This window comes from Nicotiana attenuata, unplaced genomic scaffold (assembly GCF_001879085.1).
Source record: "Nicotiana attenuata strain UT unplaced genomic scaffold, NIATTr2, whole genome shotgun sequence".
NCBI classification, from domain to species: Eukaryota; Viridiplantae; Streptophyta; class Magnoliopsida; order Solanales; family Solanaceae; genus Nicotiana; species Nicotiana attenuata.
In genome coordinates, this window is record NW_017671335.1 from 122,528 (window position 1) to 142,308 (window position 19,781).

The 19,781-nt window shown below is 40.8% G+C and overlaps 1 protein-coding gene across 1 annotated transcript; it reads left to right on the forward strand.

The window, feature by feature from the left end:
• Positions 1 to 15,138: 15,138 nt before the first annotated feature.
• LOC109207635 (nodulation-signaling pathway 2 protein-like) lies at positions 15,139 to 16,729 on the forward strand. Its single transcript, XM_019370585.1, has one exon. The coding sequence runs from the start codon at positions 15,245 to 15,247 to the stop codon at positions 16,727 to 16,729; it is 1,485 nt and encodes a 494-aa protein (XP_019226130.1). The 5' UTR covers positions 15,139 to 15,244.
• The last annotated feature ends 3,052 nt before the right edge of the window (positions 16,730 to 19,781 follow it).

The window sequence follows — 19,781 nt, forward strand, 5'->3', positions numbered from 1 at the left end:
CCGAGTGAAGTAGTTTCGGCATCTATATCGACGGTACGCCTTTTTAGGGGTCTTACAAGTTCGAATATATAGCCTTAACTTTAAGATCGGGATTGTGCCTTTTGTAAGGTCTTATAAATTTGAACATGCCTTACTTGAGGTCTTACAGATAGGTTACTTGGTATAAGTATGATTCATGCCTGGTTTTGAGGTCTTACAGATAGGTTACTTGGTATAAGTATAATTCATGCCTGGCTGGAGGTCTTACAGATTTTGGTATTGCCTTATGGAGGTCTTACATTATCGATAACGCCTCATGGAGGTCATACATTTTCTATATTTCCATGTGGAGGGCTTTCGGGCTCGAGGTTGTCCGCATGGGGTCTTATGGCCTCGAGCTCTTGATACCTCGACGGGGTGACCGTCGGCGACAGTCCCCGAGACGTCGAGGATTTTTGGCTCTGGAGTCGTTCTTTGTATATTTTGATGTTGCCCCATAGAGGGCTTGCGAGTTCGAAGTTTCCGGCCCGGAGGTCTTATGGCTTCGAGTATTTGATGTCAGTCCCCGAGTGTTCGAGAAATTTCAGGCTCTGGAGTCGTTTCTTGAAAAAATAGCGGATTTCTTTGAAGCGCAAAGTGTTTTGATGGAAAAATATTCCTTGATTACTTGGCACAAGTATACATGTTTCCGTCGTCAAGGGTTCAATTATTCTATGCGGACACAGTTCATTCAACCGTTTGGCCTGATACATCATTTTCCTATTGAGACCCTTTTTGGCTCATCTTGACTTCTTCGAGGAGGTGATCTCCCGGGGGGATGCCCCCCAGTATTCGAGGTTAATTGAAGAGAATCCTTGAATACTTGTTATGTTCTCCTCAGATAGCATATGGATGTTGCCTCGTTAAAAACCTTGCCGGTAAAACCCTTATTTGGGATAAAACTCGATCGAAGGAAAAGAGTGCAACGCATGCTTTAAAACCTGAGATCTTCAAGCTGGAAAGCGCTTCGATTGTTCTAATCGGACACCTGCACACAGGTCAGTGTAAGATGTAAAATAAAAAGGGAGACGATTATACCTTAGTGATGATGGCGCTCCGAGCCTCGATGTGCTTCAATCGTTTGCTCCGGGGACGCGGTACGGTCCTTTACTTGTTTATTCGGGTGTAGCCGAGAATATATCTCGTGATTACTACTTCCCTATTTGCTTATCCTTTAGCTCCTTCGATGTTGAAGTCGTCGATGCCGATACTACATCGTGCACCGCGAACATCTCTCTTGCTGCATTCTGTTCTCCGTACACAGTTTTTATCCCATCCTTTGTCGGACATTTCATCATTTGATGAGGAGTTGATGGTACTGCTCTTATGCAGTGTATCCATGGCCTTCCGAGTAAGGCATTGTATCTCATGTCTCCTTCGATGACATGAAACTTGGCATTTTGGGTTGTGCCGGCCACGTTGACCGGGAGGGTGATTTCCCCATTCCTTGTCTCGCTCGCCATGTTGAATTCGTTGAGGACTCAAGAGGTGGGCACGATCTGGTCAAGCAGTCCGAGCTGCTCCACCACCCTCGACCTAATAATGTTGGCCGAGCTACCTGGATCCACAAGTACACATTTAATTCGAAATGTATTCACAAGAAAAGAGATTACCAGTGCGTCGTTATGAGGCTGAGACAGGGTCTCGATGTCCTCGTCGCTGAATGTGAGAGCGTCCTCGGGTACGTAACCTCGAGTTCGCTTTTCCCTAGTGATGGATATTTTTGTTCGTTTGACAATGGGTTCCTATGGGATGTCGACTCCTCCAACAATCATGTGAATGACATGTTGTGATTCTTCTGTTTCATTTTTCCTGTTCGCCTCTCTTTCCCGGAATTGATTTTTGGCTCGGTCGCTGAGGAACTCTCGGAGATGCCCTTTGCTGATTAGTCGGGCTACCTCTTCTCGGAGATGTCTGCAATCTTCGGTCCTATGACCGTGTGTGCCGTGAAACTCGCACACCAGGTTGGGGTTCCTTTGTAACGAATCTGATTGTACGGGTTTTGGCCACCTGGTTTCCCTGATTTTACCGATGGAGGAGACGACGTCTGAAACATCAATGTTGAAGTTGTATTCGAACAATCGGGGTGCCTCCGTCGGTCCTGTATGTCTGTCGAATCTGACTCTGCCCGCTAGTCCCCGATGATTCTGACCTCGGTCTGTCCTTCGATCATTTCGGGGTATGTTACGCCTTGGGGCATTTCTTCGATCTTCAGTGTAAGGTTGGTACCTTTCCTTGTTTGGCCTCGGTTCCTTTGCCAAGAGCCTGCTAGGATATACTGAGCCTGAAGGGGCTCCTAGTTGGTCGTCCTCGACCCTTATCTCTGACTGATATCGGTTGTGGACATCCAACCAAGTCACGGCGGGATATTCTACCAAGTTCTGCATTAGATGCTTTGAAGCTACCGAGCTTCGTTCGTTCAAACCTTGGGTGAAGTCCTGCACTACTCAGTCATCGGAGACTGGTGGTAATTTCATTCGCTCCATTTGGAAACGAGATACAAACTCCCGCAGCATCTCGTTTTCCCTTTGTTTGATCTTGAAGACGTCAGATTTTCTTATAGCGACCTTAATGGCACCGGCGTATGCCTTTATAAGAGAATCTGCCAGCATGGCAAATGAATCTATTGAATTCGGGGATAGGTTGTGATACCACATCATGGCCCCTTTAGAAAGTGTTTCTCCGAATTTCTTCAATAGGATGGATTCAATCTCGTCGTCCTTCAGGTCATTCCCCTTTACAACACAAGTGTAAGTGGTGATGTGCTCGTTGGGGTCCGAGGTTCCGTTGTACTTCGGGAGATCAGACATTCTGAACTTCTTCGGAGTGGGCTTTGGAGCGGCATTTGACGGGAATGGATTTTGTACAAATTTCTTTGAATCTACACCCTTTAGGATCGGGGGTGCACGTGGGATCTGATCGACCCTTGAATTGTAGGTCTCCATATTTTTGTCATTGGCTTCTATCTTCTTTTTGCCCGATTCAATCCTCTTCGTGAGGTCCTCGAGCATCTTTATGATAGCGGGATCGGCTGCTGACCCGTTGTTGCTTGATCTTTCCGGTACTTGTTCGGCTCGAGGAGCCGCTTCCGGTGCTGCTGTGCTCGGAGTTTTCTGGTGGCTCTGCAGTTGAGCGATCGCCAGCTGTTGTGCCTGCAACATCTCAAAAATTACATGGAGGCTAACCTTTTGTTCCTCCCGAACTGGGGTTTTCTGAGCTTCTTGTTGGTTCTCTTGGCGTATACTCCTGCCAGTGTGGGAGCTTATATCGACGTGTTGGGCGATCCATGAGACCATGTCCACGGGAATTGGTTCTAGTGCATCCTCAGGGTTTCGTGGTGGTACACCAATACCTGGAACAGCTACACCATTCTCTCCATGGTCCTCAGGACCGTTGTTTTCATGAGCATTCACTGAGTTAGACATTCTGACCTGAAATCAAAGATTCTTGGACAAGAAAAAGCGTGAAAGATAACTTGCGTTATGTAGCAAACCAGCAAGAAAACAATCACTATTATTTTTAGCCCACGGTGGGCGCCAAACTGTTTACCTTGAAAATGGTAATTACAATTAGATTTGATTTTGTGGTTCTAATAATACGTGATTTATTTTTATGCTAGTTGTTAAGCAATAGATGCTAAGTGTGAAACTAGAAAATAAGAGAGAGGCTTGAAGGCAGTGTGTTCAAACAGAACGAGTGGCTGAGAATCGGGGCTTCGAGCTGGCTTATATGAGGCCTCGAGGTCGAGCTAGGCGTTGGGCTCTGATCAGTCGATGGATAACTAACAGTTCTAAGGGCCTTGATGAGGGCTTTTTATGCTAAATGATGAGTAATAAATGAAGAACAATTAATGAAATACAATAAATGTAAGCAATAAATATAAGTAATAAGATCAAAGGAGAATATGTTTAAGTTAGAGAGCAGAGAAATGTTCTTGTTCTTGTGTTCAATGTTATGTGCTATATTGTACTGTCCCTCTACAAAATGACAAGGATCCCCTTTATATATGAGGGGAAATCCTAACATGGTACAGATGCATTTATTACAAAGATACGCAGTTGATACAGCCATTTAATGCCATGGTACGGGCTTGTACTAGCCTAATAGACTTGGTCAGCTTTAATCAAATGCCTTGGGAACTTCCCGTTTTGCCATCATAACCACCGATTTATACTGCCCCGAGGTCGAATATTGAGAACCTTCGGGGTCAAACCTCGAGTCGCGCCTCGAGCCTTCGGCAACGTGCTTACGAAGCGTCATAAAATCGGACCCTTTGATTATTACCGTATACAAACTTATTGCAGGTGTTCGATCGAGGCTATCAGAGGCACCTTTTTACACGAAGGCCTTAAGTTTTAAAGCATGCATTGCACTCTTTTTCCCTTAGATCGGATTTTGTCCTAAATGGGTTTTACCGGCAAGGTTTTTAATGAGGCAACAACTATATGCTACCTAAGGAGAACTCAATAGTATCCAAGGCTTCTTTTCAATCAACCTCGAATACTGCGGGGCATCACCCTCGAAGGTCATATTTTTGAGGAAAATACTTCACGCCTAAAAGGGCCTCGATAGGAAAACATTGTAATGGGCCAAACGGTCAGATGAACCGTGTCCATATAGAATAGCCGAGCCCTGATGGCAAAACATGTAAGCATGTATTAATTATTTGAAGAAGCATTCTATTTATATCAAAAACACTTTGTGTCTCAAAGAAGTCTATTATTGTATGAGCTCTACACTTATAATCCTACAAGAAACGGCTCAAGAGCTAGAGCACGAATGCAACCCCGAGATACTCGGCGACTGTCATAGACAGTCGGCACATCCGAGTCGTCGAAAACTCGGACTCATAAGACCTCAAAGAGGCATCCCCTCGATACAAAGGCCAAGGCCAACATACTAGGGGACTAGCTTTTTGAACAAGTTCGAAAGGTTATTGGGAAACAAGTCCAAGAGACACACCCGAAGGCTATGGCATATTAAAGACTACGGTCATATAAAAAGGCTACGGCCGAAATCATGCGGCTCGGAGACGTCCGACTTCCGCCATAAATTAAAGGCCTTCAAACACTTTGAAAAAACCGGTTAAATCAGGCTAGCCTCGGCAAAAGCAAAGATAAAGGGCTTCGATAAAATTAGCCCTCGGATGATTTAGAGGCTTCGATAACATCAGCCTTCGAAAACACCTTAAGAGGTATTTGATTATGTTTACACAAACAAATTACCAATAAGGTTCTGATCCATCGAACCTTGGAAAAACCCAACGGGTACAAAAAACACATGCTAAGGCATAGATAAATTTTCACTAAGTCTTATAGCCAAAAAGAGGGAAAAATTATAGCCGCTTTAGAGGCCGAATTGGCCCAACTTAAAGAGACTAAAGGCCAATATATAAGAGCCTAAGGGCCGATATTAAAGAGCCTAAGGGCCAAAACATATAGGGTTCGAGACCTCGTTCTCACTCAACTCGGACTCAAGAGTCCCAACATCCCGAGCTCGCATCAAATCAATTTAAACTTAGCTCGAGGATTAACAAAACCTTAAGGGGTATTATTGATCAATAAAAACCTAAGGGTTTATTATGTTCTGAGTCTAAACCAATACTTGGATTGATCATTTGAGTTGTAAAATCTTCCACAAATGAGAATAAAATGAAATTCAACACAAGTTGAGGATAAAGAAAAAAGGTCCTTTATATTCATAAGGGATGTTTTACAAAGTATATTTACAACGCCCACGAGGGGCCCTTACACAAAAAAGAAAAAGAGAACCTAATCTATTTCGGGGTTACGTCCCCGGAAGTAGCTTCCTCTTAAGCTGCACCCTCGGCAGCTCTATCTTCGGGAACCTCCTCTTCCTCGGGAACACCTTACTCACCTCCCCCCCCCCCTGAGCCTCTCACATCATCTTCATCATCAGAAGAAACAAGAAACCTGGCATTAGTTTCTAGCGCCTTTGCTTGGGCTATTTCTTCAGTAAGGTCAAATCCTCGGGCGTGGATTTCTTCGAGGGTTTCCCTTCGGGCTTGGCACTTAGCCAAATCATTACTTTGTTTCTCCCGGTTGGAGGCCTCCCTTAGTTCCGCTTGAACAGCCACGGCGTCCCTTAAGTATACAACGATGGTCTTAGCAGTCGTAGCCTTCGTCTTCTCAACTTCAGCCTTGGCCTGTGCAGCTTCGGTTCGGGTTCTAGCAAGCTCTACCTCTAACTCCTCAATTTTCTTGGACTGGGCCAGACTCTTCACTTTAATGCCTCGGAGTTGAGTTTCAGCCGAGGTTAGTTGGGCTGTAACAGTTTCCTTATCGGCAGCGAGCCGATCCATGTTCTCTTTCCATCGATGGCAGTCAGCCTTAACTTGATCAACCTCGCCCCGGAGCTGCCCAATCATCTCCAACGTCTACTGCAGCTGATATTTTGAAGTGTTAGCCTCCGAAGTAAGGCCAAGAAGACCATACTCTGTTAAAATCATAGTTACCTGCTTATCTAGATCGGTCTCGTTTTCCCGATCTTTGGCCAATTCAGCCAGAAGGTCCTTAAGCTCCTCCTCCTTTTGGCTGCAGAGAAGCCTCAGGGCCTTCTCTTCACCCAAAACCTTCCTGAGTTCGGCCTCACATTGGCTCAGCTCAGCTCTAAACTTGACGATGGCCAATACGTGAAATGAAGATATGTCAGTTAAAAGAAGGGAAGAAAAGAGAAAATTACAACAATGAAAGTTAGTATTTACCCGAGAGAGGAGATGTTGAGCCTCTTCGAAGACGGTGGATGCATCGTTAAGGTCAACAGCATCGTCAACCCCGGTGAAACAGTCCCGTAAAGGGTCTTCTTCGAGGACCTTGCTCGGGTCGGGTGTTTGCAGAGCCCGAGCATCCTTTATTGTCTCATCGGAGTAGGATGGCAGAGAAAGTGAGTGGCATTGTCACGGCCCCGAGCTCCTCACTCGGGGGCGCTCTGATTAGTTCGGCCCTCTCAGCACTTGTCCCCCCCCCCCCCAGCGTATTTGTTGAAGGAGGAGGTGCAATCTCGATTTCGGGGGACTCGAGGACTTTTCCCGAGTCTTTCTCCGGAATACCCTCATCAAGAGGCAAGGTATCAGGTTCGGAGGACTTGGCGGCCTCGACTAGTTTCCTAGTTCGGGGTACCATCGCCGATTCTTCACATTCGTTCTCTTCGTCTTCCAGGTGTTGAATGGCTGAATCCAAGTCCACATGAATGAGTTTTCTCCTCGGCTTCCGAGTAAGGGCGGCCTCATCCTGGGTATCTTCGGGCTTCAAAGCCCTCTTTCTTTTGTTGTCCTTTCCCGATTTCGCAATCGGGGACTCGGTCCCTTCCCCAGACGGGGGTGGCCTCATTTCGGAGACATCTCCGATGCCTGCACAAATAAACATGAATGAGATAACTTCACCAGTAAAAGAAAGGTATCAAAGCTTGGAAGGAGAACTTACCATGATGCTTGGCCTCTCATTTACCCCTCGATAAATTGCGCCATTTGCGCTCGTCATACGAGGAGGTGGCAGCTAACTTTCGAACCCATTCCTCGAGGTCAGGGACAGTGTGAGGCATCCAAGCAACAGCTATAGAAAAAATAAAAATATTATGGAACACAGAAGCAGAATATGAAGAAGTATTTGTTAAGGAACTCCACTTACGATTAAAGTTCCATCTCTCCGAGAACGGCATTCTGTCCCTGGGGATGACGTCCGAAGTCCTTACTTTGATGAACCGGCTCATCCAGCCTCGATCTTTGTCTTCATCGTTACTACCAAAAAAGGCCTTCTTTGTTCGACGTTACAGCTTGATGAGCCCTCGAAACAGCTGGGGCTGATACAGCCGAATAAGATGATTGAGGGTAAATTCCAACCCCTCTTGCCTTTCCGGAAAAGTAGCGCAGCATGATCACGATGCGCCAAAAGGAGGGATGGATCTGGCCGAGGGTGACCTCGTATGTTTTGCAGAAATCGATCACTACCGTATCAAGGGGACCCGTGTGAAGGGGTAAGTGTAAACACTCAAAAAATCCTCCACATGGGTAGTGATGCTTTCCTCGGGGCTCGGGATCTGAACCAAGACCTCGTCCCCCCAGCCGTAGTCCCTCTTCATAGCTTTGAGGAACTTCTTTGATATCGAACAAATATACCGAGATACATGTTCACATCGGTCTGGGATATCGGGGGGATTTTCAATATTGAAGTCCTTTTTAATCATGCAAGGGCCGGGAGTGATTTCGTCAAGAGACGGCGGCACCACCGGTTTGGCCGGCCGGGAGGTAGAAGAAGACGACACTTTATCTTTTTTGGGAAATGTTATGGAAGTTTTAGCCATGATTCTAAGCTAAAGAATACAGACGGTAGCAGAGCGTGGTGTTTTATGAGAACTTGGCATTTTTCGAAGAAGTAAAGTTTTCAATTCAAAGAAGTAGCCTCGCATTTATAGATGATCAACGACGGTTCGGCGGCGCTAGTGGCCGAACATTACTGGCATGCATTTAATGTTTTGGGGAAGTGAACCGATGGGACGTTTCAGTCAATTAGAGCGCCCATGTCACGGGAATGACATCATCATTAGAGACTCCGGAGGATCGAGGTTCAAATCATTTCTTATCACCTTGATCTAAGAAACGAGGGGACTATCTGTATACGATCAAAATCAGGCACGACCGATTTCCCAGGCTCGAGGGATCGCCTTAGGTCCGAGTTCAAGTAAGCTCAAGTTCGAGGTCGACAGACTAGACTCGAGCTCGAGGACGGAATGCAATGCCCGAAGATAGGAGTGCGAGAAATTGTACCGTTACCAATTTGTAACAGAATGAGCTAGATTCCTGCCACGTCCCCAAGATCATGGCGCAAATCCTGGAATAGGATTGTACGGTTCCGTACTGCAGGCGTTTTGAGAGAGCGCAAAACTCTAACTTGAGTAAGTGCCAGCAGGTGGTTAGACAGCTGTACCAATAATATTCCTTACTGTAAATATAAATGTACCTTATTTAGGGTTCCCCTATTATATAAAGGGGACCCCAATCATTTGTAACATCATCTAATCATTGGCAAAGAATATACTCTCTACTTTTCGCTTACTGTTCATCAGAATTGTCCTTTCTCTTTACTGTTCTTATTTTATTGTTCTTGGTTCANCCATGGGTGCATTGTGATATTGAGTCGGCTTTTGAGGCTAGGATTGTTATGAGCACGTTGTCTTTGTTGTGAATATGCAAAGAATGGCATAAGTAAAGGAAAGTATAAGTGATTCCATATGCTACAGTTCAATTGTTGCTATCAACCATGGTCATTGGTATAGTGTATGTTGAAAAAATAGAATTAAATTGCTCTTCCGTAACTGAGATGTACGTTGTTAGGGGTATATTTGTTAGTCCCATTGCTCGAGGACGAGCAAGAGTCTAAGTGTGGGGTGTTGATGTTAGCTATATATATATATATATATATATATATATATATATATATATATATCGCCTTATATTTTACTTTTGTTTCGTGAATTTAGGATGTAAAATGTGTTGATTTATATTAATTTGAGGTGTTTTTATGTGTAGGAATGATCCGGGAGCAATTGGGGGCGAAAGGTGCGAGATTAGAGCCGAAATGGACAAAAAAGCCAAAAAAAATGGAATTTACAGCGCCACAGCCAGCGCCTAGCGCTACTTGTGGCGCCATAGGCAGTGTCTCCAATTTGCCAGGCTGGGCACTAGTGGTGTGAATCCTGTCCAATTTTGCCCGTGAGAAGGTTATTTAGGCCCTAGACCTACCCAACACGTATAAAAGCAAGACAAAACTTATTTTTAGAGGGGAGACGCCACTTTGAAGGGAGAATACACACGAGAAAAAACCAGGAGCGAAGAGATCTCAGTTTTCTTCATCTTTTCTTAGTATTTTCGATTACCCAACACTTATGAAATTGTTTGCTATTATCATGAGTGGCTAAAAACCATAGTTCTAGGGTTGTGATTTAGCCATGAATATTGTTGTTTAATGTTGACTTAAACTTGATTACAATTCACTAATATATGGTTGTTTCTTTAATTCTGTGATTAATTGCTTAATTGTTTGGCTAGCAATTAGGTTCTATTTACTATCTTTGCTATGCTTGGGAAAGCCATGTTTAGATTAGAGAAGAATTGAAGAGAGCATGATCTTAACTCTTAGGGGGCGGATTTGTGGTTAGGATAGGAATATACCTAGTCACCATGCTTAATTAAATATCGTAATCTTAATGCGTTCTTGATAGATTGATTCCATAGGAATATAGGTGTTAATCTATTTTTAATAGGCGAGTAGTACTTCGGGAGAAGGTTATGAGAGCAATTATCGATTAATTAGCAACCATGAGTGAATTGTATGAGAGAGAGAGAGAGAGAGTTAACTAGAACACAATAGGACTGGTGAATCGATCACAACCCTGGAATATTTGTCTCTATTGAATACATAACAATCATTTTAATGCTTGATAATTTAGTTATTACTTAAAATTATAATTTAGTATAATCACATACTTGAACTTGATTTTGGCTTGGCTAAATAACAATCTTGGTGATTTTAGTGGGTAGTTGATACAAGTCTCTGTGGGTTAGACACTTGACTTATCATTTAATTACTTGTACGACCACGTATACTTGCGTGTGCGTTTGGGAACACCAAGTTTTTGGTGTCGTTGCCGGGGACTTGAATATTGACTACTTTCTAGTTTTTGCTTTCATTGTTTATTTCGTCAAGTCTAATGTTACTTAATTGTTGCTCTAATCCCAGGAACTTTGATTGAATGCGCAGGGTCAGAAGCCAGTACCGACTTCAAGGCTTTGACCCCGAACCTGAGAGAACATTTCATAGGAGATTGAGGTAAGCAATAAAGGACACGAATAATATTCAGGCACTTGTTCAATTTCATGTGAACATGGCAGAGGAACATATGGCTGTTCAGGAGGTGGCAATGTCCAGCATTGCTAATGTCACCTCCAGCATTGTGAAGCCCAGAATCACTGGGCACTTTGAAATGAAACAGAGCATGATCTAGCTACTTCATGCGAATGAGCAGTTATGGATCTTCCACATGAGGATCCACAATAGCATATCCTGAACTTCTTGGAGATTAGTGATACTTATATCACTAACAGAGTCACTCCAGACTATGTGAGGCTCACACTTTTTCCATTCTCTCTGTTGGGCAAAGCAAAGCGATGGCTGAAGGCAGAACCAGCTAATTCTATTACATCATGGAATGATTTGGCAAGGAAATTTCTGGCAAGGTTCTTCCCTTCAGGCAAAACTGCAAAGATCAGAAGTGAGATAGTTGCCTTCAAACAGAAAGCGGGAGAGTCTCCATACTCAGCTTGGGAGAGGTTCAAGGGGCTACTCAGAGACTGTCCTCATCACAATCCAACAAACGAAGTGTTAGCTCACACTTTCATAGAAGGGCTACATCCTGAAACTAAAATTATGGTAGATGCTGCAGCTGGAGGTCAAGTGTTGGAGAAAAGCTTTGACGAGATATATGCATTATTGAACAAATTCTTCAAAAGCAATCCGGATTGGCAAGGAAAAAGGGGCAGACACACGGTGCAAATAAAAAGAAGGTCCGAATTAAAAATAAAATAAAAAGAAGAAATACTATAAGGGGCAACCCGGTACACTAAGCTCTCGCTATGCGCGGGGTCGAGGGAATGGCTGGGTTATAAGGGACTATTGTACGCAGTCTTATCCTGCATTTCTGCAAAAGGCTGTTTCTACGGCTCGAATCTGTGACCTCCTAGTCACATGGTAGCAACTTTACTAGTTACGCAAAGGCTCTCCTTCAGAAGAAGTACTGTAGTTTATCTATCTTTTCTACTAGCTTATAAATGTTTGGCATCACTAGAAGACTCGTGGAAAATATTGGACCTAAAGTAAGCTTATTCATCTGGAGGTCGGTGTATGACATGATCAAACTATCTCAAGTGACATTCTCTTATTTTATCATTAATGTATGTTATTTGCACCTTCCGTGAATATTGATCATTTTTAATCTTACCTAATCTTATGTTGATACATATCTATCTTAGTATCCTCATCACTACAGCGGTCGGATATGTTAAACTTTAGAGGCCATCATTCTCTCCACTTATACAACATTGTGTTGGTCTTAATAATAGAGACCCATGACACGGAACATAATTAATTGTTGGTTAGGAAGTTTCTTTTTTTTTTTTTTGGTAAAAGTACAAAAAATGATCAAGAAAAGATCATAATAAATCTTGAATGAGACTAGTCTAGCAAAGGATGAGACTTTGGTCAATGTATAAACTAAGAACAAAGGATAAGATGCAGTATTGGTCCGAGAATAACAAAGGTCCCTCGTAATTAGTTTGTCATATCTCATGTATGCTTCTGGATATCTTCTTATTCGTCATAGCATTATCTGAATTAATAAAAGATGAATGGATCAAAGTAATATCACAATTGTCTATGCCTCATGGTGGACGCCAAACTGCTTTCTCATAAAACGCTATATTTGTAACGTAATTTATAGACAAGTGAATTAAATTGATCCGAGAAAATAAAGAAATGAAGAACAATATTGAATAAAATAAGAATAATTCAAGAAAAGACGAGTCTGAGCCTTGAATTGAACTTCTCCGGAAACAAGAATAATATCAAAAACTAAATTCTGGTACAATAATATTTAGCAGAAAAAGAGAGTAATATTAGTCTTTTTTCATACAAGTGTTTTGTGTCCATCAACGAGTACGAATTTCTCTATTTATGGCAAAATTAGGGGAGACAAGATCCTTAAATCAAGCTCCTCTTTAAGGTGAATAAAGACCCCTCTTGATAGCTGCATAACAGTTGAGTGTAAATGCTAGGATTCTCTGTAACAGCTAACCTTTAATGCTGCATTTTTCAACCGGTACCTTGCTTTCAAATTCTCCTCTCTGATCTTAATGTCATCGAAACCCATACACCATTGGCACATGCATATACCCTATGTTAGCTATTTGCTGACTCATATCCTACATGTCTTTACTGCCACGTGTCAAATCGACGAACGTCCACCTGTTATTCGTTACTTTTACCTCATACATCAGCACAATCGGACACCATATTCTTCATTGGAAGAAGAAACCAAATTCGTATGTGTAATAAATCAGGATAATTCACATCCCTGGAGGAAGTTCTTAACCACAACTGTAACATCATCAGCAATAATATGTGCCACGAGTATGGAAAAATGCTTTTGTGAAACTATATGGGCCACTAGCACTATTTTTTTTCAACTCAAAACCACTTGCTTGACTTCATCAACTGCGGGCAATGTTGTCATTGTTGCTTTCTGCTCTTCACTAATCATTCTAGGCACATGATTAATGATATCAAAGTTAGGAGTATCATCTTTTATCCTTTCCTCTGAAAACTGTTGCTGGAAAAAGTTAATTGCTTCATTTGTCATATTCTTCATTGTTTTCAACCATCCTTAAGGCCTGTTTCACTGCTTTCAATTTGTGTTGAAATTTGAAGAAAAAACTCCCATGGACCTCTATCTACCAATGCAGCTTTACCAAGTTCAAGAAAGTTTCATCTTTTGTCCCCAATTTCAAGAACTTGAAAGGCCTTTTATTTTGTACCTGATCATACTACAAGTCTACATTGTATTATGTTGTTATTTGTGCGTTAAAACTTTACAATATGTCGAAAGGAGTGCGCAGCTTCATTTACAATCCAATATGAGAACATCGTTTCCCAAGAGACTTCATTAAGCAAACAAACTAAAAATTTAGCTAAGTTATGAGGAAAAGTAAAATCCTAGAAATTTGTACAAAATCAACATGATCTAAACTAGAAAACATGCACCATATATTTTCATACGTAACATCCATTTCTGACGGGGCTTAACACCCCCTGAATCAAGAAACTTATTTTAATTTTGTTCAGTAAGTTTTAAAGCATAATTGAACCCTTGGGACAATGCCAGATGCCAATGATAAGTGTGCACAAGACATATCAAGACAAAAATGGAAAATAAAAAAAAAATTTAAATTAAAAAAGGAAGTATTATTGTTGTTTAGAAAAATAACAGACCTTTGAAAAATATTTAATGTGGTGAATGATTTGTCCTGCACTAGTGATGCTGAATGCAAGAGAGAGTGAAATCAAGACTGTGTAACTAATCTGGATTTATTCTTGATAATAATATTATCAATAGTGACATTATGTCAACTTTCAGTAATGATTTAACAATTTTTTAAATAAAATAAATGAGCTTGTGAATGAAGCAAAAGCTGCTGTTCTGTATTTGTAGTAAATAGTCAGAATAACAATATGAGTCCTAATCCTTAATCAAGCCATTTGTTGTTCTTTCAATCTGAAGAAGACTTGTGGTCTATTATATAGTAAATTGTTATTTAATACATTCAGGACAAAATTGTGGCAATATGAATAATTTCCTATAGTGATTACTGATATGACATGTAATTAAAATAACTTGGAATATAAAAATAACCTAGAACACTCCAAGAAATGAAGATGACTCAACATTGAACTTTAATGGAAGAAACTCTGTACAAACAGTTAATTAGTCTTTTGTCTATATCTTATTGGTTTTTAAAGAAAATGGGAATTCTTTATCGGGGAAAAGGTATAATAATAATAATAATAATATTTAAAAAAAAGTACCCCTCGGCGAACCATATTAATTTTTCCCTCTGTTATACTATAACGTTGAAATTATTCATACCTTTGTCGTTAGCAAATCATCTCGTATTTGGCCTTAGACCCTAGCAGATCTCCAACATCAAATATAAGAATTTTAATATTAAACCATAGTCAAAAGTATAGCATTAAATTTGCACCTTTTTTCGAAGTATTTTGTATAATGGAATACGCTCAAACAATGCTAGAGCTCCATTAAAGTTAATGATAAACACGAGACGATTTGCTAATGACAAGAGTATGAATGGTACAAAGTAAAACGAAGCACACAAATTAAGCTACTTCATAATAAAATGGTAAATCTGGACTTTTTCCCTTCTTTATATGTAAGCTTATATTTTTTAGATTTCTAGTCTCCAATTTGAAATTTCAAATGTTATGACTTCTCATTTGAGAATTATATTTAAAAGATATTAGTTTAAATTTCCTCCAGGCTATTATATATACCTACACCAATCATTCAGAACAAGCAGTGAAACACAAACCTAAAAAAGAAAACTTTCTTTCTTGTCTTGTAACAACTAACAAACATCAAGAAGATGATGCAATCAGAGCTTCTTCGTAACTCATGGTCTTCAACTTTCCCTCAAACTGAATTTTGTGCTATCCAAATTGAAAATAAAAAATATGGTCTTTCTGATTCTTCACTCAACTCCTCTGGGATTGCCTTCTCAGACTTCACATCCCTTTTTCCTGATGATGTTTTTACTGATCTTTCAATGGATGATTTGGAGTTTGATGATGTTTGTAGATGGTTAAATGATAGTGAAGGAAATGAAAATATGAATATTTCTATCTCTTGTGAGATGCAAAAGGATGGAAATTTATGGAGTCCTGCTATTTCAGGAGTATCAACAAATAGTGCCATTTCACTTGTAATTCCAGGAAATAGTAAGGAAATGAATACTCAAATAAGCCTTCATCATTTATTAGCAGCATATGGAGAGGCCATAGAAAATGGTCATAAGGAACTAGCAGAAGTGATCATAAGAAGCATAAAGGGAAAAATAAATCCTTTAGGCGAATCATTGGAACGCGTTGCATCCAATTTGTTCTTGAAGATAGAGGATCAAGAAGATTACTTAAAACAAGAATCAAGCAACAATCTTGAAGTAGCATTTAAGGCTTTCTACCAAATTTTCCCAATAGGGAAATTTGCTCATTTTGCTGCTAACTCAGCAATATTGGAATCCATTCCAGATGACGTAGAAACTATTCACATAGTGGATTTTGATATGGGAGAAGGGATTCAATGGCCTCCAATTATTGAAGCCATTTGTCAAAGAAGAAAGGCTTTGAAATTAACATCCATAAAGAAAACAAAGGAAGAATCAACCAGTGATCAGTGGAGATTTGAGGAGATAAAAAGAAGACTTCTTGATTATGCAAAACCTTTTGGCCTAAGATTACAAATTGAGGAGATGACAGTTGAAGAATTGGCAAGTGAAATGAGAAGAATGAAAAAAAGGGGAAAAGGGAATGAATGGTTGGTTTTCAATTGTATGTTTAAACTCCCACACATGGGAAAAACAAGGTGCAGAATCCATGCCTTGGAATTTCTAAAACTAGCTAAGGAAATGTTATTAGCCAATTCTTCAACTCACACAGGACTTGTCACTTTTGGTGATGGAGAAGCAATGGACAATAGGCACAATACTAATACTTTTTCTACATTCTTTAATAAGAATTTGGTATATTACCAGTCGATTTTCGAGTCGTTGGAGTTGTATTTTCCAGCTTATCTTGCAGAAGCAAGACTTGCCATGGAATCCCTTTTTATAGCACCTCAAGTCTGCTCATTTTCTTGGTTTCAAAACTGGGAAGAGATGAGAAATACTTGTGATTCTTGTGGAGAAATTGGATTAAAAGGCAAAAGAATAAGCAAAGAGAACTTGTTACAAGCCAAGGAATTGGTCAATGAAAGAGAAACTCCATTAAAGGTGAGGATTGAAGAACAAAGGCAACATGAAATGGTCTTGGAATGGAAAGGGACACCATTGGTGAGTGTTTCAATTTGGATGTAGCGGAGCCAAATTAAGTTTATGGAAAGGTAGTTTAATGGCTTCTGGATAAATTAGTTACACATATTTAGTGAATTTCATAAAACAAATATAGGATTTAGGCCAAAACTACTGAATTCTACTGAAGTCTGAACCCTTGACTAAAATTCTAGCTTCGCCCAGAAGAAAACAGTAGCAGCAAACAACATAGAGACACTACAACTCTTTCTCTGTGTCGTTTTCTTTACCATTATTTTTATAGCGTTCTCCTATGAAGTGCCAAAAGTGTACAGAGCCATACTAATATTAGCTTGTCTAGTGTATTTACGTTGTATATATTGTATTGGAAAAAAAACTGAATTTATAATTGAAGATGACGTGGCATGATACGTAGACTGGTCAAATGGTCAAAACATGATGAGCAATTAAGAGGCACGGGAGATATCAGATACGAGGAGAAGAAAGTTAAATAGGCACGAGATGCTATTCAAATGATACGAGTCTCGTATCTATTTAACTTAATTAAAGTCAGGAGGTCAGAAGGAATTGAAGATATGAATCTGATGGCATAAAGGAGTCTAAATTCAGTATTAAATGTCAAATACGTTAGCGAATCAGTATTGATTAGGAATGATTGTGTAACGTTTCATTTAATGTCATTTAATGCTCATAATTGCCTCTTTAAGGCTAAGGCATTATACCTTTTCCTAGAAAAATCAACTATAAAAGGAGGAGGTCTCGGCATTTGTAAGGAAAAAAAATATCATTGAGATTACATTGAAATACGAACTTATTTACTGCTTTATTATCTTCAAAAATTTCTTATTCTTTTCGTCTCCTGATTATCAGCAACCCGATTTTTCTTCTTAATTTCTAGTTTTAACCGAAATTCTATTTGTTTTGGTTAAACAAATTGGTTACCGGGAATCTGATAATCAAGCATATCTCAGCATATCTCAATCTAATTTCCTTGACTGCATCAATCATGTCGAACAACAATGACAACACTCAAGGAAACCCAGAAATTCAGACAGTCCAACAACTTCAGGGAGATTCCCCACAAGGATCTCTACAAGATTCTCCACGAGGCTCCCCACGACGATCTCGTGAAGGCACTCCTGATGGATCTTATACAGATGGACAGGCTCAATTCGAAAACGTTGAAACCATGAATGAGGCTCTGCAAAAACTTATTGCCTCTCAAGTCAATAACGCTCTCCAAGCTTTTGTTCGCCAATTGCCTGTTGTCCCACCCACATCTGCTCCAAACAACAACACTTTGGAGAATCCTCGTTCAGGATTGATTAATTCTGGCAGCGGTGGAACCCCTAGTGAAACACAAGAGGGAGACCCAGGTAATCTAGTTAATTCTGATTTACAAAGTCTAGTACTTACTTTGCAAAAACAGCTTAAGGAGCAAAATGAACGCATAGAGCAAATACCTGGAGTACCGCCCGTGATCAAGGGTGTGGATATAGATAAATATTCCCAACAACCATGGAAGCCAACCGCTGCTCCCCTTCCAATTCCAAAGAAGTTTAAGATGCCTGATATTCCAAAGTATGATGGTACATCAGACCCACGAGATCACATTACTGCATTCACAACAGGTGTCAAGGGCAATGATTTGACTAAGCAAGAAATCGAGTCGGTCTTGGTCAAAAAATTCGGTGAAACACTCACTAAAGGAGCCCTAACATGGTATTCTCTTTTACCTAAAAATTCTATAAATTCGTTTGCTGAGCTTGCAGATTTATTTATCAAAGCACACTCGGGAGCTCAAAAAGTTGAAAAGCGAATGGAAGATATCTTCAAAATCAAGCAAGGAGACTCAGAGTTGCTTAGAGAGTTCGTAGATAGATTTCAACGGGAAAGAATGACGCTGCCACGAGTACCTGACAATTGGGCAGCCATAGCCTTTGCTAGTAATTTAAATGAGAAGAGTTCAGAAGCCACGAGGCGACTCAAAGAAAGCCTTCGAGAATTCCCAGCAACAACGTGGAATGATGTCTACAACAGATACAACACAAAGATGAGGATTGAAGAAGACATTATTTTACGACATAAAACAGAAGAAAAGGTAAGCTCAAGGCGTGTTGAAAATGAAAAAAGATCCGGTAAAAACAGGTACGAGCCATACATGGGACCTGCGGGAAAGGCGTCACGGTCAAGACAAGATAATCAAAGGTATGATCACAGACCTAGGAACAGGGAATCAGGCTCCTCATCAAGGTTTGGGAATGATCGAAACACACGCGGGTCACGAGATGATGATGGAAGTTTGAAGGCAAGATTTGGTGGATATAATTTCAACGTCACTACCTCCAAGCTCGTAGCTATTTTGAGGAGTATGGGAGATAAGGTACGGTGGCCAAAAGAGATGGGGTCAAATCCAAATAAGCGCAATCCAGATCATTGGTGCGAATTTCACAATGATCACGGGCATAAGACTTCAGAATGTAGATTCTTGCAAAGTGAAGTGGACCATCTATTGAAACAAGGGTATCTCACTGAGTTATTTAGTGAGAAAGGTAAGCAAGCCTACATGAAAAATAGGCAAGAACCACCAAAGCCCCCATCACCCAAGAGAACCGTGAATGTTATAAGTGGGGGAGAGGATATTTATGGAGTAACATATACGGCTTCAAATAAAGTTTCCAAAGTAACAATCACGCACGGGAAGCGAGTGCGACAAACCTTAGAAGATGAAAGTATCACTTTTGATGATGCANCTAACTTAACCCATTTGATGAATTTTCCACCATATTCATGTAATTTCTACCATAAACTCGAATATTTAGGCCAAGGAACTTACCTCCAAGTGATTCTCAGTCAAAACCCTCAAATTTCCTTGTCCAAAGCTCTTAAGAACATCAACAATGGAGGAAAAATATGAAAGAGTCGCGGATGAAATATTATTTTAAAACCCTTCTGTCCAGGTATTTTACTCTACGCGAACGCGATGGTCCTCCCGCGTTCGCGATGACCAAATTACCACTCTGCCAAAAATGCCCTTCGGGAACGCAGCTTCATCCACGCGAACGCGAAGGCCTGGGTCCTTCACTTATGCGAACGC

What these genes read in the sequence shown, in the direction of transcription:
- LOC109207635 (XM_019370585.1), top strand. Translation starts at nt 15,245, where the DNA reads ATGATGCAATCAGAGCTTCTTCGTAACTCATGGTCTTCAACTTTCCCT.